This window comes from Pelmatolapia mariae, linkage group LG14 (genome assembly GCF_036321145.2).
Source record: "Pelmatolapia mariae isolate MD_Pm_ZW linkage group LG14, Pm_UMD_F_2, whole genome shotgun sequence".
NCBI lineage: Eukaryota > Metazoa > Chordata > Actinopteri > Cichliformes > Cichlidae > Pelmatolapia > Pelmatolapia mariae.
In genome coordinates this window covers 12,130,779-12,149,884 of record NC_086239.1, presented here as the reverse complement: position 1 = coordinate 12,149,884, position 19,106 = coordinate 12,130,779, and the positions used below count along the sequence as shown (strand labels likewise).

Below are 19,106 nucleotides of genomic sequence, written 5' to 3'. Positions count from 1 at the left end.
ACAGACAGTACGCAAAATGCCTATGTCCTGTTGTGTTTACGGATGCTCCAGTAGGTCGACCAGAGAAACCGATAAACGGTATTTTAGGGTACCAAAAATAGCCCAACGAAGAGGAGAAAAATGGAAAATTCTAACCGAAAAACGTAGGAAAAAATGGATTTTAAATTTACGTTTACAGTCCGGAGGAGCAGAGTCTGCCAATGCCCGTGTCTGCAGCGACCACTTCGTCAGAGGTAATGTTATGTTTGCAAACGAACTTATTAGCATTAGGTTGTCGTTAAATTCTCGTTTACTTAGTGCTTTTAAGTTAGTAGTCTAATATTGACTTGATTGGGACTATAGGCTGCCCAAGTGCTTTGGATGACGAGGAGTCGGAGGACTGGGCTCCGACGGTCAATCTCGGCTACGAACGAAAACCCAGATCGGAATCGGCAATTACCCAAGTCTTCAGAGGTGTCTCGTTAGACCTCTGGGAATGGTTTACCTTGAAACAAACAACTGTCACTCTAACGAAGTCCTAAGGATGTGGCATGTTTGTTGACGTTAAAGCCGCTACCGCTAACTGTTAGCGTGTTTAAGATAAAGCAATATAAGAACAAACACTCACCCTTGCAAACACCAAACTGTATCCATCACGGAGACGTTTTGTTCCAAGGTTGTGGACCCACCCGCTGACAAAAAAATTGTACGCCTCCAGACTCTTGAAAGCTTTCATTTGCTGCCTAGTGTAGTAAGAAGTCTGGAGGACCAAGTAGTTGGTGATATCCACAGCCTCGATAGTAGGCAAATCCTTTACTTCTGTGGTGTATTCGGACATTTTCAAAGAATACGGATCACGTCCGATATATTTTTTAACTATCTGTTTATATCTCTCCCGAGAAACGGGGTCTAAAGTTGCACAATAGCTGCTCTCCTGACTCTCCACAGTGTCCTCCATGTTTACTTCCGCCCTCCACTCAAAAATCGCGCTGCCTCCGCACGTCATCAGAACCACGTGACCGCAACCCAACTATTCTAGCATGGGTTGGGAAAAAAACACATCACACATTCTCTTGTTTTTTTTTTCCATGACGTGTACACCAGCTGAGCTGATAGGTGATGCTTGGTGGTAATTCAGGATATTAGGTCTAGTGAGAGTGTGGTTTGATATTTCTCCTTCCACATCACAACACTGTGACTGATAAAGCTGTGGGAAAATGGATTTAGCTAGCGACAGCTGCCCTTCTTCTTAGCCACAGTTTTCTTCTTTACCCAGTCCTTCGTGTATTCCATCGGTCCCCAAGCCTCGTACCGGTACCGGGCCCGTTGAGGCCCGCGTGTGAAGTTTATGGTTTTCGGGGTTTCTATCATTAACTCGGTTTCCCTGGGTCTTTTTAATTGTGTGTCCATTTTTTTTGAAAGAAATGTTTACGCGTTACCATAGTGACCAGAGAGCATTAAGTGGCAGCGAGGAGGATATTACTCTCAATGTTGTTGGCGCATTTTCAGGAGGACGCTGCTAATAAAGGTACACAATCACACAGTGAATTCGCGTTCATTATTATTTTTACAAAAATACCACAGTTTTTGTCTCGCTTGTAGCATTTTATTTTGTTGTATTTATCCATGTAACCTTAAAGGCCCAGTCCGTGGCGCAAAAAAGGTTGGGGACCGCTGCTCTAGGTGTTAATCAGGACGGATAGCTTTTTGAGGCAAGTTTATAAAAAATAAAGCCGAGACAGCTCCGATGCTAATTTTTATAGTTTCGTGTTAATTTTCTGCCATGGAAACCCCTTTAAAAGCATCGCCTCTGTCAGTGCGCCCCAGGGCAGCTGTGGCTACAATGTAGCTTGCCATCACCAGTGTGTGAATGTGTGTGTGAATGGGTGGATGACTTAATGTAGTGTAAAGCGCTTTGGGGTCCTTAGGGACTAAGTAAAGCGCTATACAAATACAGGCCATTTACCATTTAAAAGTCTCCCTGACTGTTACAACACCCATGTTTTAAAGCAAACGTATAGCAACCGATGCATACTACGTCATAATCAATGACGTTCGAGTAAACGACATTTCCCAGAATGCGCCGCGGCTTCTAGTGACATCCACGCTACGACGAGCTGAAGCGGTTATTTACGTTCCGATGTTACGAACGGTCCCCTGACCTGAGCTCTAACCACTGTTACACCTGAGTGAAGGCGCTGCCCCTAGTTTGTTGTTCTCCGGAGTCACTCCCAGACTGACGCCATAAGCCAGACCAGCTTGGTTTTCGGTGAGTCTATTGCTATGCTATCATCGGTTCCCACCAGGCTATTTGCGCGAAGGTCGCGCAGCCTGTCACCGTGCAGTCGTGTGCTTCAGACCAGCGCCAGCGGTGGCGCGTGCCAGGGCATCCGCGAGACTCCGGCGGAGGCCAAGCGCAACCCCATCGTGTCCACTTCCAGGGTCTCCAGGAGGGGGATTTTGGCTGAGGAGACTGCTGGAAACAGCTTGAAACCATCGATGCAGTACCACCACCTCGCCCCTAGATGGCTGTCCAACCTGGAGAATCGCCGCAGTTCCTGGGCGGCTCTGGCCAGCAGAGGTCGTAACAACAACCAGTACTGGGAGGAAAGCGGCGGGGACAGGGGAACAGGTGGAGGACCCATGCGGGCAGGAGTAGCCTCAGCCGGTGTCCTCTCTGCTGCGGCTGTGGCCTTCTGTCTGAAGAAAGACCCCGATAACAAAGGTAAGCTTATAATTAATTATAATCAGCTGACATCGATTAGAGACCGGCCGTTCATTAATTGTTTTTTATAATATAGTAAATACTGATGGAACGATGTTATATGATATAAACTGGTCTGTAGAGTTAGTTTTAAACCCAGCTTGTTTTATTTAGTAAAATCTTTAGTGTAGTTAATATTTTCTCTCTGCTTTTTCAATAACCAGATGATGCTCTTTTGGAAGCAGCAAGGACCAATAATGCTCAGGATGTAGCCAGGTAATACCCAAACATGAACACTTTAAAAAAACAAACATATTTGCTTGTCTTCTTTTGTCTTGAGTTCAACATAGGCATTGTGTTTTAAATGTGCGCTAATATATGCTGCCTCTAGATATTTCACACACCTGTAAATGCTAGAATGGAGGTGGCGTTAGGACCACCTTTATTCTTCAACACACCCTGAACTCTCTTAGGCAGCTTTCTTGTAATGTCTTTAAGTAGTCTTCAGGATTAGTCCTCCCGGCTTCTTGAAGGACTCTTAAAGCTCTTCTTTGGATGTTTCTGCCTTTTTGCTGTCTTCTCTGTTAGCATGATCCCACGATGCTTCAATAATGTTGAGGTCGGGGCTCAGGGGAGGCCAATGCAGCCTCGTGTCAGAGCGTACTACAGCAAGTTTTACAGATGGCTGTATACACTCACTGCTGTACATACTGATGAAGATTTGAACCAAAAATGTCATATTTAGATTCATCACTCACTCACACATGTTGACGCTGATTTTTTTTTTTCAGTCCAGTTCTTATGTAATTTTGCATAGCTGAGCCTTTTCTCCATGTTTCCCTTATGAATGGATTCTTGACAGCCGCACTTTCACTGAAATAATTTCTGACGAGGCTTCAGTGCACAGTAGCTCTTTAAGTATCATCTTTTTGGTGCAAAGACACTATTCATGTGCATAGGGCAGTTTCCAGAACATCCACGGTTAACTCCTGTTATGAAAGCACACCTGTAGTTGTTGTCCCATCAGTAACCAGCAGGTGGAAGAAGAGCTCCACCTCTCTGTGTGAAAGTCTTCCTCTTGAAGGAATAGTTGCAGTGTGGATGTTTGGCACTAACTTATGCTTCCTCGTATCTTCTTCTTTCCTGCTGTGACCCGGAAATCCATTTGCCATCATGGAAAGCAAACATGAAGAAAGAACTGCAGATGCATCCGATGTGAAAGTCTCATTCAGTGTTGCCACGTACCTCTAATGTGGCACATGGCTTGATGCTTCATAAACCCAAGAATTACTCATTTGGAAGCTTAATCTTCTCCTTCCTCACTTATATTATAATATTTCCCTCCGTCGCATCTTCAGTGGCATGTCATAAAATGCCAGTGAAGGAAACCGGGGAGGCAAGTTACTGTAATAAAAATGCCCTCGGACGCTTAAGACTCCCTGCTGCCAGTGTGTCTTGCTTGTTTTTTTTTGTTTTTGTTTGTTTTTTCACTGTGATTTTTAGGCTCTTTAAAAACGTGTTTCTCTGAGATTTGTTTTACTTCAGAATAATATAAAACAGAAACATCAGAATAATATAAACACTTGCTCTGAACTTGATGCTAAACTTAGTCCTGGCAATGTCCTGCACACAGAGGGTTAGGTGGCAGAAATGGGTATGCTACATAAAAGAAGGTGCCTGTATTAGAGCCACACTTCTATAATGGCTCGTTCTCATCCATCTCATCGATGGTGTTACATTAAAGGGGTACAGAAAGGAGTATGCGATAGATAAACCTGAACATTATTATAAGAATTTATTCTTCTTCAGATCAAATTCTTAGTCTTTAACCTTTTAGATACTGTTGCTGTTCAGATAGATGTCGTTGTATTGTGCCTATGTTAATCATAGTAATTCATGTGCTTCGGCTGTTGTTGAGTATTGGTATCCAGGTCCATGTACTTGAGCGCATGCATACCTGTGTGTATCGATGCATGCCCCCATCTGCATGCTCGGGTTACCTGTGCACATGTGGCAGATGGCGAAGGTGAGAGTGCAGCGAGACGGCCAGTTAGCAGGTCACAGATGTGTTAAGTGCTTTGGTCGACTCTGTAGAAGTGGTAGAGTGTCAGGGTGTGTCAGCTGAGAGGCAGCAGAGAAATAAAGAGTGTCCATTTTCACAGAATGGATGGTTAAGAACTTGGTAGCGTTTGGCATGATAGCAGTGTTTAAAATAATGCTTAATGCTTGTTGTTATGTTTAGCCGATATATATTCATGGATTCTTAGTTGGCACCATATGTCAACAATGTAGTGTTATTTTAAAAACAACAACAACAACAAAAAACAGTGTGACGATCAAAAACTGATATTCATATTTGGTGCTAATATTTTCCTTTTGTTTTAATATAAATTACGGCAGGGCATGTAAAGTCATTTGTTGGGTAGGACATTATAGAGAGAGAGAGAGAGAGCGCAAAGGACAAGTACGCGTGGCATGCAGTGCAGCTGTAGTTTGACTATTGTGGTTAAACATGGCTACAATAGTTTGCACTTTTAAACTAGTTTTTTAAAGCCAGCGATACAAAGTGCTTTGGAAAATGTAGTTCGTTAACACACTGGTGACGACAAATACCATGCCACACCCTGGACTCTTTAGGGGGAACCAGACTCTGATGGTTGGTATGAAGCGGACACACAACCCTTCTTCCAGTAACAGAACTAAAACAGCAGAAAATCTCAGAAGCTGAAAGAAATTAACTTTAGGTGACAAAACTCCAGTGAGGTGTGCATTCAAGGAATGTGGCAGCAATATTTCAGTGTATGACTTCAGATTTGCCTGTTAAATTGGTTAAAAAAAAAAACCCAAAACCCAACCCCTTAAATTATACTTGAAAGTAAACACTTTTAAGAACAGACCCAGTCCCATGTAGCTTATCACTTATATCAAATAAACCACACTGCTTTTTCCATCCACTCTTGCCATGTCATTATTCTCATATCAAAACTTATTTTTGTATTTTTTCAAAGGAGCTGCTCAGTTTGTCCGAATTTAAAATGCGGAAAGAAAAGTTCAGATGCAGCTCTTACGGCTTACCCTGATTGTGCATGCAGAGCAGGCAGTGAAAACGGAGACTGAGAGCATCAGTGCTGAGTGCAGACCAGACTGAAGCCGCTGTGTTGACTGTAAACAGGGACACTGTCTGTCTGCTCAGCACCAGAGATGACAGCCGGATCCCTTACATACGCTTATAAGGACTGTGCCTGATGTTATAGCCTCAGGCAGAAAACTCAACACACACCTGGCTTTAACGTGCAGATATATTAAGTGGTGCAGAAGGCTTTAGATAAAAGCAGGATATGTGCTGGATTTATTCTGGTGTGCCCCAAAAAAAGAGACTATGCTTGCAGCAGCTTGCCTCCCATATTTCTTGTTTTGTAGATTTCATTTTGATCTGCATAATTTCCCCTAGGTGTGCATGACTTAATCTTACTTCTGCTCCTTCAGCATGGTACATGCTTTAAAAAAAGAAAGAGAAAGAAATAAAATGCTACAATATTGATTGCAGTACTACATGGAGCCTCCGCTACAGGCTGTTAACGGTGACACTGAAGTAAAAATAAAACGACTTTCTGCTTCTTGTTCCCATCAGGCTGTTAAAAGAGGGGGTGGATCCGAATCATCGCCACCGTCTCGGCTGGACCGCTCTCATGGTGGCCGCTATGAATCGACAGTACAGGTCTGTGTGCGCCTGCTTCGCCGAACAAGTCGTGTTTTGAAACTTCTGAGGCGTTACATATGCAGCAGCAGGTTCGGTATCGCGCAGCTGCCGCATTAGTGCGAGCATATGTCATCCTCGTCCCTGCTTTGGTTGTTACAGTACGTCATCAGAAGTGCAAAGTGCAGCTTTCAGACTGACAGACGGTCTTTACCCGTTCCCCCATTTCTCTGTCCAACAAATTAAATTAGCCTCCTGGCCCCCAGAACACACAGAATACAGAGAGGGGCCGAGGTTGAGGCCGGGCCAAATCCAATTTACAGGCCTTTTTTTCTTTTTTTTTTTCCCTTCTTCCCTTCTCACTCTCTCTCTTTACCCGGTCTGTGTGGTCACTTTTTTGTTAATGCTTCTCACTCTTAAGGCCCTTTATGTGAAATCTGAATATTAAAATGTTTTCAGATGAGCTTACTTTCAGTCCTATTCTTGCTTGCTTGCTTTTTTTTTCTCCAAGTTTGAACTTGTGTCGCAACAAATTGAAACTTAACGAATAAATCTGTGATCACAAAGCTTAATTGCGCGCGTGTAATTGGTTACAACTTTCAGTTTTTATATTGATTTCCTTTTGCATTATATTAGCATGTTCGCTTATAAATCTTGAAGAAATTTATTGATCACGAGAGCGACAGAAAAGTAATTTGGCAGTAAAACGAGGGCACTATAATTGTTTTATCCTGATTGTCTTCTTTTTATAATCGTTTGAAGCCAAAATGGTAATTGAAATTAGAATTTGATGAATCACTCGGAGCTGATCAGAGATGAACACGGTCACATGATCCTTCAGCTGCGACTTTAACATTGTGTATGTCGAGTGATCATATCCATGGACCTTTTTATTTTTAATGATATGCGTCTGTCTGTGCGTGTGTGTCATGTGTTTTTTGGCTACAAATGTGCCTGCGTGTCTGTGTGTGTCTCTTAACACATTGTCTGCGTATGTGTCACTCCTCTGTGTGTGTGTGTGTGTGTGTGTGTGTTATGAGTGCTATAACTCAGCCAGACAGTGACACTCCTCTGTGTTTAATCCCGTCTTCCAGCCCCCCAGTGAGCAGTCACTGCTGCAGGGAAGACAGAACATCAGTTCACACACATCAGTCACAAACACACAACCATCCACTCGCAGAAACACGTGCGCACACACATGCACACACGGGCGAGGAGACCGAGGGAGTTCATACCAAATATCTTACAGGCCAACTGCCTATTACTCAGCCACACACAACTTTATTTGCAGCCGTTAAGTGAAAACACAGGGAACATCACTCATGAACGCGGTGTAGCCTGTAGCGAGAGTGTCACCGTGGCTCTCGCTGTTGAATTATTCTGCCCGTCTCTCTCAAACAGTTGTGTTTATATTTTCCTGGGCCAAAAGTGATAATTGTGTTTCAAGAGGACATTTCAGTGGGAGCTGTTTCTAGATGTAGTGTCCACCAGGCAGGTCAAGGCGCGGCTGCGTGAGGGGAATCAGGGGTGCAGCAGAGGGGGGTGTGGGTGTGTAAGAATTAAGGGTGAGACATTTGTGGTGGTGGGTGGAGGGGGCGTGTGTTTGTTTAGCTTTGATGTAGGGCTAAATCAGGGAGGCGCAGGGCCTGGCTCTCTGTTTGCACTCTTTAACACACAATGCCCATCTCCATCGCTCTTTCTCTCCCTCCATCCCTCCCTCACTGCATTCACGTGCACAATGAGCGCTCAGCCAAGTATAACGCCTGTTGACCGTTCCGACCTGTCGGCCGAGTGACTCGATGGGAGGGAGGGTGACGGAATCGAAGGGAAGAACAGGGATGAAGGAACGGGAGAGAATAACTTGGCAGGGGAGAGAAGGCATTTAAGTGGGATTATAGATTTGAGACCAAGATTAGCTGGACTCACCAGGGCCTAATGAAATATAATCATTTGGCCATCATGATCGTAATGGTAGGTAGTCGTACTTAGATAACATATACGGGGTTTATTATTAAGTTCTCCTTACGCTGTCATTATATTACGACCGTATTCGCAAATAATATAATATAGTATTAAAATATAATTAATGGCACGTTTTCAGGATATTCCTCTATACTATACTCTATAACATTTTCATGTTATTATTTTCAATATGTGTACATACGTTCTTCTCTTGGGTTTTGGTAATAAAATAGCTGTAAATAAGAAGATTGCCATCTCCTTTTCTACTATGAAATGATTAAGTGTTTAGACCTGAAGTGGAAAACATAACACTTAAGTTGTTTTTAAAGTGAATAATAAGTCTCGGTAAATGCTTTAGATACCAGCCTCTAGAGTCCACTATTTCCTGACTAAATATTCATATCATAAAGAATCGGGTACATTTAAAAAAGGAAAGAAAAAATTAGAGGTACAGTGAACCTCGCTTTCTAGCATCTTTCTGACCCCAGGTGGACACCGGGTGAGGTGGGGTCAAGTGAGGTCCAATGTCTGGGCCAGGTGGTCGCAGACATGGATGGTCAGTTTGGCTCAGGTGTCTTTTATCGCACAACGGAGGTGGAAGTGTCTTCTTCCTGGCTTCCCTCCAGGGCCGGATTGGAAACTAACACCATCCCTCTGCGGAGATCACCTGCTGGTGAAGCAAGGCTACAATTATAAATTTGTCAGCTCTAGAGTGTTGCATAGAGAGTAATGGGAAAGAAAAATGGTGTAGCATGAAGATGATGCCATAAATGGATTTTCAAGTGTCCGAGCAAGATGCTGACACCCTGTTTGCTTAAGGAGCAAAAAGGTAGTCATTAGCTCAAGAATCTCTGTTCAAGTGGACAATAAAAAGATAACCTGGATGAATCCTTTATATTTGTTTGAGAAGAACACGAGCAATAAAACATCAGGATATAACCAGATGGCTCAGTCATACAGAAAGGTTTGGGGGCATAAAACATTTTGCTTGTTTTATCCACAATTATTACACAATTAAAATATTTCTGTAATAATTGTGGATATTATTTTTGTTTCTGTACATATTGGACGGCATCAGGAAGTCTGTAAACTGTAACTTTTTGTCCATTTCTGTTGAAAAGGGAGCTTAATCTAATTAATCTTAATTAACCACCTCTGGATGCCTTCAGTTAGGCCTCAAATTAGTGCTGCAACTCTCCTCCCAAATAAAGTTAGTCACTTGATCATCAGTTGATTAGTAAAACTATAAACTGTTTTCAAAAGCTCATTAGTTTTAGTACCGTCCTGTGTAATTAAATCTCCCTTTCTTTCATCTTTTTAGCTACTCTCCCTCCTTTCATCCAGTCCTCCTCCTCCTTTCTCCTCCTCTTCTTTGGAGTTTTCCTCCTTTTTTATCTCTCCGTGTTTACCTTTCTTATGCCATTAACTCTTTTCAGACCATCCCATTCCTTCAGTCAGTCCTGCCCAGCCTCGTGTGACCAACCTCAGTTTGAGTTTGTGCGTTTCTGTACGCGTCTCACAGGAAGCACCAACGTGTTTGTAGAAGTGCTTGCAAGGGTGAAGGGGAAACCCTCTGTGGGTCATACCCCACCCCTCCACAGTGATACAGTAACAAAAGGGGATCCCACCACCACCACCAACCCTTCCGATTGTCCTTTATACCCCCCTCAGCAAGGTCAGACACAAAGACCTGGCCAGAATGTTCTCAGCCTCGCTCTCCCATAGCAATGCACAAAAGCTAATGATGGAAAATAGACTTTCAACCTTTATGTTTTTAACTAAAAGGTTTGTAAATGTTTATATTCCATGCTGAATATTTGCATGCCTCTGCTTCTCAAATGATGTGCTCTTCTTACTTATATCTAATAGTGGGTTAAGTAAGCCTGCTGGTCGAATAAATATAGTGACTCGTGCTGTACTTCAGTCTGTTGTCAGAGATGCAGCTTTTTATATTTTAATCAATATCTGCTTCTAAATTTCTGCTAAATTATCTTTTTTTTAAAAAACCTGTACTTTTGTTTATAATGCCACAAATGAATAAGATATTTAATTTCAACTGATCTTATATAAGAGTTAGTTTCACTCGTCCATTCTCATTTTAAGAGCACAGGTTCTCCTAGCAGGGCTTCAGCCTGTTACATAGTCAGCTCCACCTCATCCTCCTATGAATGGTCATTTTACTCTATTTAAGCCCTTTCAGGCCACTGCCACAACCATTTAGCTGCAAGCGATCCATCTCTCCCTCCCAGGCCACATTACGTGGTCACAGGTTTAATGGCAGAAGCATCAGCAGCGTACCAGCAGGGTTCATGTTTCGGCCACCGCCTCTCTCTCTGTCTCTCTGTGTTCACCGACTAGCTGGCTAGTTTTTGTGTGTACATTTGTGCTCATCTGTGACTCAATGTGAAAGCTACTGCTTGCCTTCACAGTGGACTAAGTGTGGGTTTATGTGATAGTGTGTCCTGCAGACAGGGAGACCTGAAACATCTGACGGGTCACAGTGAGTGGTGTTGCCGAGGTACTCCTGTTTGTTCTATAAGGCGGTACGCTCCAATGAAGGCCTACACACGAACACCCACTCGGTTACACTCCCCCAACGGTGCCGGAAATGGGGTCCGACCCCTGCCCCCTTCAGTGTGCACATATGTACATGTTACGAGGCCGACAAATGTGTAATGAAGGCGCGATAGAAGGAAGTGACTAGTGGGGTGTATCCACCATAACGAGACAGAATAGACGGGTGTGAATCAGGCGAAAGTGTCACAGGCAGTCGAGGAATTGGATATTTGCACGACCTTTGTGTAAAGGTCAAGGTTATATTTGGTGATGGGACAGAAGCAGAGCTCTGTTCATGTGTAACAAAACATTTAATTAACAGATATTGTGGTCAGTGGCAAGTGTTGCAACTGCAGCAGCTGATAAGATATGTATGCGGGCTTTTTAACATGTCAGTGTTTACATGCGTGACGCTGCCAATTCAGAAACACTTTGACATATCCACCAAATAAGAGGAAATGTAAAAGCTGCTGCAAAGCAATAAATACCGCTTCAAGGCAACGCTTGCACACTTTTTGGATGGAGCACGTCACAAGTGTGTTTCACATCCAGTGTGTGTGCTCTTCCTGTGATGCCACCTTGTGAGTCCGTATGTGCTGATGCAGATTTATCTCCACATGTTTTTAGCAAATAGAAATATCTAATTCAAATACATCACACACAGTGAGATGAAGGGCGTCCCACACTTCATGTAGAGGTAACTGTAGCTCTGAGGGTATCAGACCGTTCTTTGCCTTGTTCCTCCTCCTTTTTCCTCATCTCTGTCCTCTTTCTCTTCTACTTCCTCCTTCAATGCCGCGTTCGTCTCCTTCTCTACTGGCTTATTTTTCTTCTTCTCTATTTCTGACTTCTTCTTCTCCACCTTCTCCTCCTCTGCCTCCCTTCTTGTTTTTCTCCTCCTCTTCCAATTCTGCCTTTGCCTTCTTTTTGGTTCCTCCTCCTATATTGCCGCCGCCTTCTCCTTGTCCTTCACCACCTTCTTCTCCTCTGGCTCCTTGTTCGTTGGCCGTGTCCTGCTCTACTGCCGCCTGCTTTTCCTCCCCCTTTTTTTCTCCCCCACCTTCTTCTTCTTCTCTTCCTTTTGGCTTCCTCTCCTCATCCTGTACTCCCGCAGCCTTCTTCTCCTCCATTTCCTCCCCCACCTCCTTGTCCTCGTCCTTATTCTCCTTCTTCTCCTCCGCACTTTAGGAGTCGTCACAGGATATCATCTGCCTCCATCTCACCCTGTCCCTTGCTCTCTTGTGTAACACCTACCATCCTCTACATGTCTTCCTCACTGCATCCACAAACCTCCTCTTTCCCTCCTTCCTGACAGCTCCATCTTCAACCTTTATTGGTACCAAATATAAAGTTAAAACATGTGACAATAATAATAATAAAAAAAACACATTCTGACAGATGAATTTTATACACATCACTGACCCCCCCCTAGTTTTTATCTTGATTTAGGCACTGCTTGCTTTGCTGCGAGATTGTCCCAGATATTCCTATGAAAAAGAGACAATCCATAAAATCCATGAAAGTGTTGATCAGACATCTGAACCCAAAGGCGCATTATTACTCTTTGAGAAAGAAAGAGAGAGAGAGAGAGAGACTTCCCAAAGAAAGGAAAACCTATTTTAAAATCTGTCATCCTCCTAATGTGGAAATAATTATATGGACAACAACAAGCCAAGAAAAACTGGCATCCACCGCATGAACACTGAAATATTATGGTGTTAAAGCTCATCTGTGTGCATGTCTGCGTTTATTTAATACAAGGTTCTGGGTGTGCGGACGTGTTTTTAAACGTGTGCCTCTGTGTTTTGTTGCTTTTCAGCGTGGTGAAAGTCTTACTTGAAGCTGGTGCCGACCCAAATGCCGGTGATCACTTCAACAATGTTTACGACACATCACGGGAGAAAGGGATCCACTCACTGGAAGGTGAGGAGGGGGTGGGAAACAGAGCAGAGTTGTTATATTACACATATGAACCCAAAGCGTGTAAACCAAGTATTATGAGTATAATTTGCATAAAAATTTGCATTTATGTACATGTTTGATTCTTTGCGTATTATTTGTTTTATTTGTCCTCTGACAAGTGGTGTTTTTTTCTTTTGTATTTTTTTTATTTGCTTTTCTTCTGAGCTGTACAGTCTCACACACACACACACACAGGAACAATGGTGCACATGCACACAAACACACACACACACACTCTTTACCCCCCCACCCCCCCCACCCCCCACCCACCCCTCCAGTCTGTGTTGGGTTTCTGCAGACATATTTATATGGGATATGTATATTGCAGACATTTATATGGCTGTCAGGTTTGGGTCCGCGTGGGGCCGGCGTAGCGTGGGGAAGCGTTTCCCAGACGCACACTGATGGATGGGCTAGGGGGGCCTGTGCGACGCTTTATTGGGTTAGCTATGATTATCCCGCCTTGTCTCTCACACACACACACGCGCACACACACAAACACTGCAGAGAGCTAGAGAAAAAGAGTGGGATAGATAAAGGGAGGGAAAGACTGATGAAGCAAGGGAGAAGGAAAAGAGGGATACTCTGAAAAAAAGATGTCTAGAGATGGAGGAGAAGGAAGAAGATGCGGATGTTTGAGGGAGTGATGGAGAGAGGGAGGGATTGAAGGAAATGGGTAGGATGATGAGGGAGGGAGAGGAAGTCAGGAAATGGATGAGACAAAGTTACTGGGATAGAGAGAGCGGGGAGGGAGAAAGAGGGTGCAAGCGATGAAAGGAATTGATGGACACTGAGGAGGAGAGGAAGGAGGTGGGAAGAAAAAATAAAAATGGATGATGAAGGAGTGGCACGAGATGAGTGCTGTTATGAAAAAGAAGTAAGGAGAGAATGATAGAGTATCTCCATTATTAGTAAGGAGCAAAGCAAGAGAGACCCTAAAACACAACTCGCATTATTGCTATCGTGTCGGACAGTTAAGCTTAAATCTGCTCAAATGAACAACTATTCCAAAGCTGGAAACAAGAAAGATAATTTTATAAAAGCAATGTTGTCTTCGTCGCAGTTTCTGGAGTCTTCCATTGTCTGTGGTTAGATTATAGGAAGCTCCCCCGGATTTCGATGCTGTAACGTTTAAAGCCAAAGTAGTTTGTTATTCATTGTAATATCTTTTTCAGGTCCAGGGAGTATACGGTGTTCAGCTTCATGTAATAACTATCCTATTTGCAGCTTTGAGGAATTAGTGCATTTCCTTAAATTCCTCTTAACTCTAAATTCACTAAGACTGTCTTTTCTTTTTTTTTAACTTTAATATTGGTGTAGAGAAGTATTTAAAATTAAAATTTAGCAGCAAATGAGTGATTTTCCCCTCAGACTTTTTGGTTTTGTTTTTATTTTATTGTATTTTGGGAGCCAACCTGTGCACGTTCTGCACAGAAAAAGCAGCTTGTGGTTCTAATTGTTCTTCCTCCTCTCTGTCTCCTCGTGTCCGCTCTCTGCAGTCTTGGTGTCCAGAGAGGACGAGTTCAGCAGCAGGCTGAGCAGCAGGGCTGGTTTCCGTGGCTGCACAGCGCTTCACTATGCTACGCTGGCAGATGACCCACGCGCTGTACGCATGCTGCTTGAGGCTGGTACGTTACCGTTCCCGAATCATTACAACCGTCCCATCACTGCCCACCTTTGAGTCCACGGGGGGCCTCAGAGTGTCAGCGTAAGAGAAGTAAAGTTGATGACAGATGCAGCAGCCTCCACGTGTTTTGCTTTGTTGCTCTGCAGTCTGATGCCTTACAGGTGCAATTTTTAATAGAGAATATCTTAGGTATTATTAAAGTCAAATAACTGCCAAGCTGTGTGGCAGTCTCCACCTTTATTTTATATACACTCCTCAATCCTGCGCGCCCACTGTACAGTGGGCGGAGGATTTTAGTAGCTCTTACCTAGGTGAACTCAGTCTGCCTTTCCTGAGGCTACACTCTGTCAGCCTCGGCAAACACAACTGACAGATTATAGTGTCCACTGGAGGGAGAAGTTTGAGTTGTTGATAGTTTGACAGTTTGCTCCATCTTCTGTGGAGGTGATGTTTTCAGGCAGATATTTTTATCATATTTCTTTATTTAGTTAATGTATTCACATTGTAGTATAATATTTCCATATGTTAGCGTCTGCTGTTGCGGTGGCTAATGGGAATCTAAATGAATAAATATGTTTGTAATCATACCTTTCAGTGATCTTGATAAGTCAGGTCAAATGGCACTTTAATTCTCTAAAGAGGCTTTTAAATGTAAATTTGCAAATTCTTACCTGAACTGTGACACACTGTTAGCCATAGTTCAGGTGAAAATGGGATTGAGTGGGAAAAAACAAAACAAAACAGTTTTTGGTTCCCTTTTTCCAACTAGACAAATCTGAAAGAGTCACTATTGTTAAAAGTAGGCGGGGCAGTTAATGTTTCATTTCATGAGCAATTTTACCTTCCAAAAATGACTAAACTGAGATAATTTGAATAAAATGATCATTGTAATAACTTTCTTTAACTTTAATCCAGACTCACTCCCTGCCACGCTGTGGGATGTTTTCTTTTTTTTTAATGTTTTTTTTTAATTTAGAATTATAAGTCAAGTTAAATGAAATGTACATCAAATGCACTATTTTTCAAAGGTTGATGAGTAGTAATGTCCAATAATAGTGATCTTAATGTTGACCAAATCATTTGTGGTGATGGCTGCCTTTAATATTTTTTGTTGTTAATGTAATTATGGTAATCTGATATTAAATATATGTAAATAAATCTAAATAGTTAAATCGCAATTTCTCGTAAAATACATAATGCAAGACCCTGAATATATGCAAGTTTGTTTACTGACAGCTTAATTCAAGAGTAACAGTCAGTTTAAGAGAGAAACCATAAATCTCTTAGACCTTTTTCTTTGATTATTAAACGGAATAGTTCTCGTTCCGTCTTTAAAGCTAAAAGCAGTTTCACCTCCACCAGCTTTTCAGATATCATCACTTGAACGCATCCCCTGCGACTGATATAAACAGCATTACAAAACTCATTTGAAATTGATTACTTCTCTGCTTCCTTGGCACCCCACCCCCCGTTACACTCACACCTGCCGTTGACTCAGCGCCACTATTACACACACGCAGACCCTGGAGGCAGAGTATCCCCCTCAGTTTCCAGGCGAGCAGCTCTTAAACAAGCTAGGCCTCGTTGAACTGTGACCTCCTCGTAGAACATGCCCTTGGGGTAGCTCCACAAGCACAGGAAGTGTGAGTCTTTGTGTGTGGGAGTTTACGTGTGTGTGTGTGTGACCATGTATGATAGTGCACTCAGGCCCCCATATGATTAATTAAAGTATTCATATATTCAAGTATGATTTCATCCATCTGGTATTCTTGTTTCAGTTTGTGGATGCCTTTTTTTTCTCTTTTTCTTTTTTTAAACTTGCTTTGGTGAGGTTGTTGTTTGTTGTCGTCTTTTAGGTCGATTAGGCTTTTAATCTAAAAACACTCCATTTTAGGATCACTCTACGCTCAGTGAAACGCACACACGCAGATACACGGGAGCTTGTATTAATGTCTTGTTTATGTTTATGATGGATGATGCATCTGAAGCTCTGTCAGCCTGTCTCTCCGTCTCACCCCTGCCTCTGTAAGCACTCCGTACGCTTAAACAAATCACCTCAACTAACTCGATCAAATGTTCTGCAGACGCATTTTTGAATTAAAAAGGTAAGAAATTTCACGAAGCAGAGACATTTGTTTTAGGACAATCGGATTAAAGACGGGCTTGGTTGTCGCTTGCCCGGCTGGGCCTGTGCAGGGTTGGCGCCACCATCGCCGCCAATAGCATTTGTGGCATCACGCGCCCTCAATCACATGTTGCCGTGCGTGTGTGATCCCGTGCAAATGTGAGTGTAATTAGACTTTTACAGAAGTTTCTTGTGCATGTTTCATTTTTTTTCCCTCCTCATACGAGCTTCCGGTATCCTTCTTTCCTTTAAGCCATTTTCCATTTGTAGCATCCTATCCATCTTTTTTTTTCTTTTTTACATCATCACAAAAAAAATCTTATGAACTGTCACAGCTTCAGGACATCTATGTGGATTTTGGTGTGTGTGTGCGTGTGTGTGTGTGTGTGTGTGTGTGTGTGTGTGTGTGTGTGTGTGCGTGCGTGTGTGTGTGTGTTTGCTATTTTGTGTGTCATCTTCCTTTCATGTATGTACACACTGAGCCTTGTTATTTCCCTTGTGTTTGTGTTCATCTGTGTAACTCTACTAGCTGTGGGTTTGCTCTTTTGGCCTTAGCCGGCCCTCCACTCACATCTCCATCCATCACAGTCTCCAGGCCCACCCTCAGGCTTCACTTCGCCACACAGTCCCTCACCCTACCTGCAGAGGCTCTCTAGTTTCTCCCCAGGCTCCACATCGGGCCTGTGGCCAGGGGCACTGAGTAATGGACAGCTCTGTAGGTGGTAAGAGGCCAGAGGAGACACACATGCTCGCAGACGCACACAAAGACACACACACACACACACGCATGCATAAAGACCAGCAGGGGCTCTCTCCCACCAGCTGCACTGAAAGAGAGGGAGGAGGAAATGGGAAAGAGGAGGGCACTCCTAATAGGCATAACTAAAGCACTCCTAATGAAGGGATCCTGTGTGTGTGTGTGTTCAGTTGGGGTTGTGTGTCTGTCTGTGTGACTGTTGTTAGTGTTGATCCTGTTATAAAGTGCTATGGCCCAGAGGGTTGGCCTGATATTAAAGCCCTAAATGATGCTATTTATTATGTCCGGTGTCGGCGCTTGTGTGTGTGGTACTTTATTGCTTTTCGGCCTCATGTTTTTTTTGGGGGGGAGGTTGTGGCGTATTGTCAGGATCGATGGCTTCTGAGCAGGTCACAAAATTTAGGGGTTTATCGATAATCATCACAGTGATTATTAGTCTCTGCGGCCAGTGCTCAGAGCAATAGAGCAACAATCACCTGTACTGATTACATAGTTTGTTTGCTTTTTTCTTTTTTCTTCTGTGTTCTGAAGAAAAAGTTCAGATGGGATTTCTTGTTTGTAGTGGACCGTACAGCATCACAGTACAGAGTACTAAAGTTACTAATGTTGTTTTCTCTCATGAGTGTCAGTCAGTGTAGACCGAGCTTCTTATGAAGACTGAGACTGTTAAACACTGTGACTCATCACAAACCCATTTGACTCTCAGTGGCAGAAAGAAAATCAGAAGAAATCCATGAGAAGTGCAGCATTGTGTTCATGACTGTTGAAAGCTGAATCCATCGTTCACTTCATTAATTCAGGGTAAAAACTCAATTTTTAAAAATGTATTTCATTTCTGGTAAATCTTATTTAGTGCGGAAAGAGTAAAACTTACTTTAAAAAGTACTTTAAAATATGTAAAAGTTAACCAAAATTCAAAGTCTAGACACTTCCAAGTACTGTTTCCAACTCTCTCTCCCCCCCCCCCCACTTACTATGTCCTATTCATGAAGTCAGAGCAGGTATCCGTAATATGAGCATTTGAAACAAATGCTTTGGGTGTGATCACAGCAGCCTCGCCCACCTGCTATCCAAACCTGATATGAGGGACTGCACCAAATCTAAGACGGTGATTTATGTTTTATTAGTTTATTTTTTGAACTGTGAATGCAAAGCTAGTCCAAGAATAAAAATGTCACTAGAAATGAGTCCAATACATCCACTTTAAATCTGCTACAGTCAAACTCCTCTAAACTAATGACAAATAAAGTAACGAAGAGCGCAAATTTGATGGAGTAGTTATGCCCTGAAACATTCCCACAAAGCAGAGCAGGACATTCACCTATCATAGACCTGAACAACACATTTACATTATTGTTGTCCCACTTACAGTAGGGGTGCTTTTCAAATATTAAATATTGTAGTCTTGTTGTTCATAACCAGGACAATTCAATTAGATATTACATGGGGTTTTTTTTTTGTTTGGTTGGGGTTTTTTTACGCAGTATTCTTACACTCACTTGTTCACACGGAGGCATGTGTGTGTTGAGTTTACTCTGGTTAGTGAGTGGTAGCACAGGTCAGGGCAGAAGGCACTGCTAACCACCCGCACTGACAAGCACAGCACTGTTCAGTCCAGGCTGGCACACTTCACTCGTGCTGTGATATTATCTCCTCATTCCTCTGTGAAATGTGTCATCCACTTGATCCTGCTGTGTGTGGGTGTGTTTGTCCCAGTGGCTCCAACCTCCAGCAACC

The 19,106-nt window shown here is 42.9% G+C and overlaps 1 protein-coding gene across 1 annotated transcript in view; it reads left to right on the top strand.

The window, feature by feature from the left end:
- The first annotated feature begins 2,065 nt into the window (after window positions 1-2,065).
- The window catches only part of clpb (ClpB family mitochondrial disaggregase), a 33,121-nt gene continuing 16,080 nt past the window's right edge, over window positions 2,066-19,106 (top strand). Inside the window, exons 1-5 of the mRNA XM_063492733.1 lie at window positions 2,066-2,704; window positions 2,908-2,959; window positions 6,315-6,401; window positions 12,718-12,821; window positions 14,360-14,488. Of these exons, the coding sequence (XP_063348803.1) occupies window positions 2,263-2,704; window positions 2,908-2,959; window positions 6,315-6,401; window positions 12,718-12,821; window positions 14,360-14,488 (814 nt within the window). The 5' untranslated portion in view covers window positions 2,066-2,262. The remainder of the gene's footprint in view (window positions 2,705-2,907; window positions 2,960-6,314; window positions 6,402-12,717; window positions 12,822-14,359; window positions 14,489-19,106) is intronic.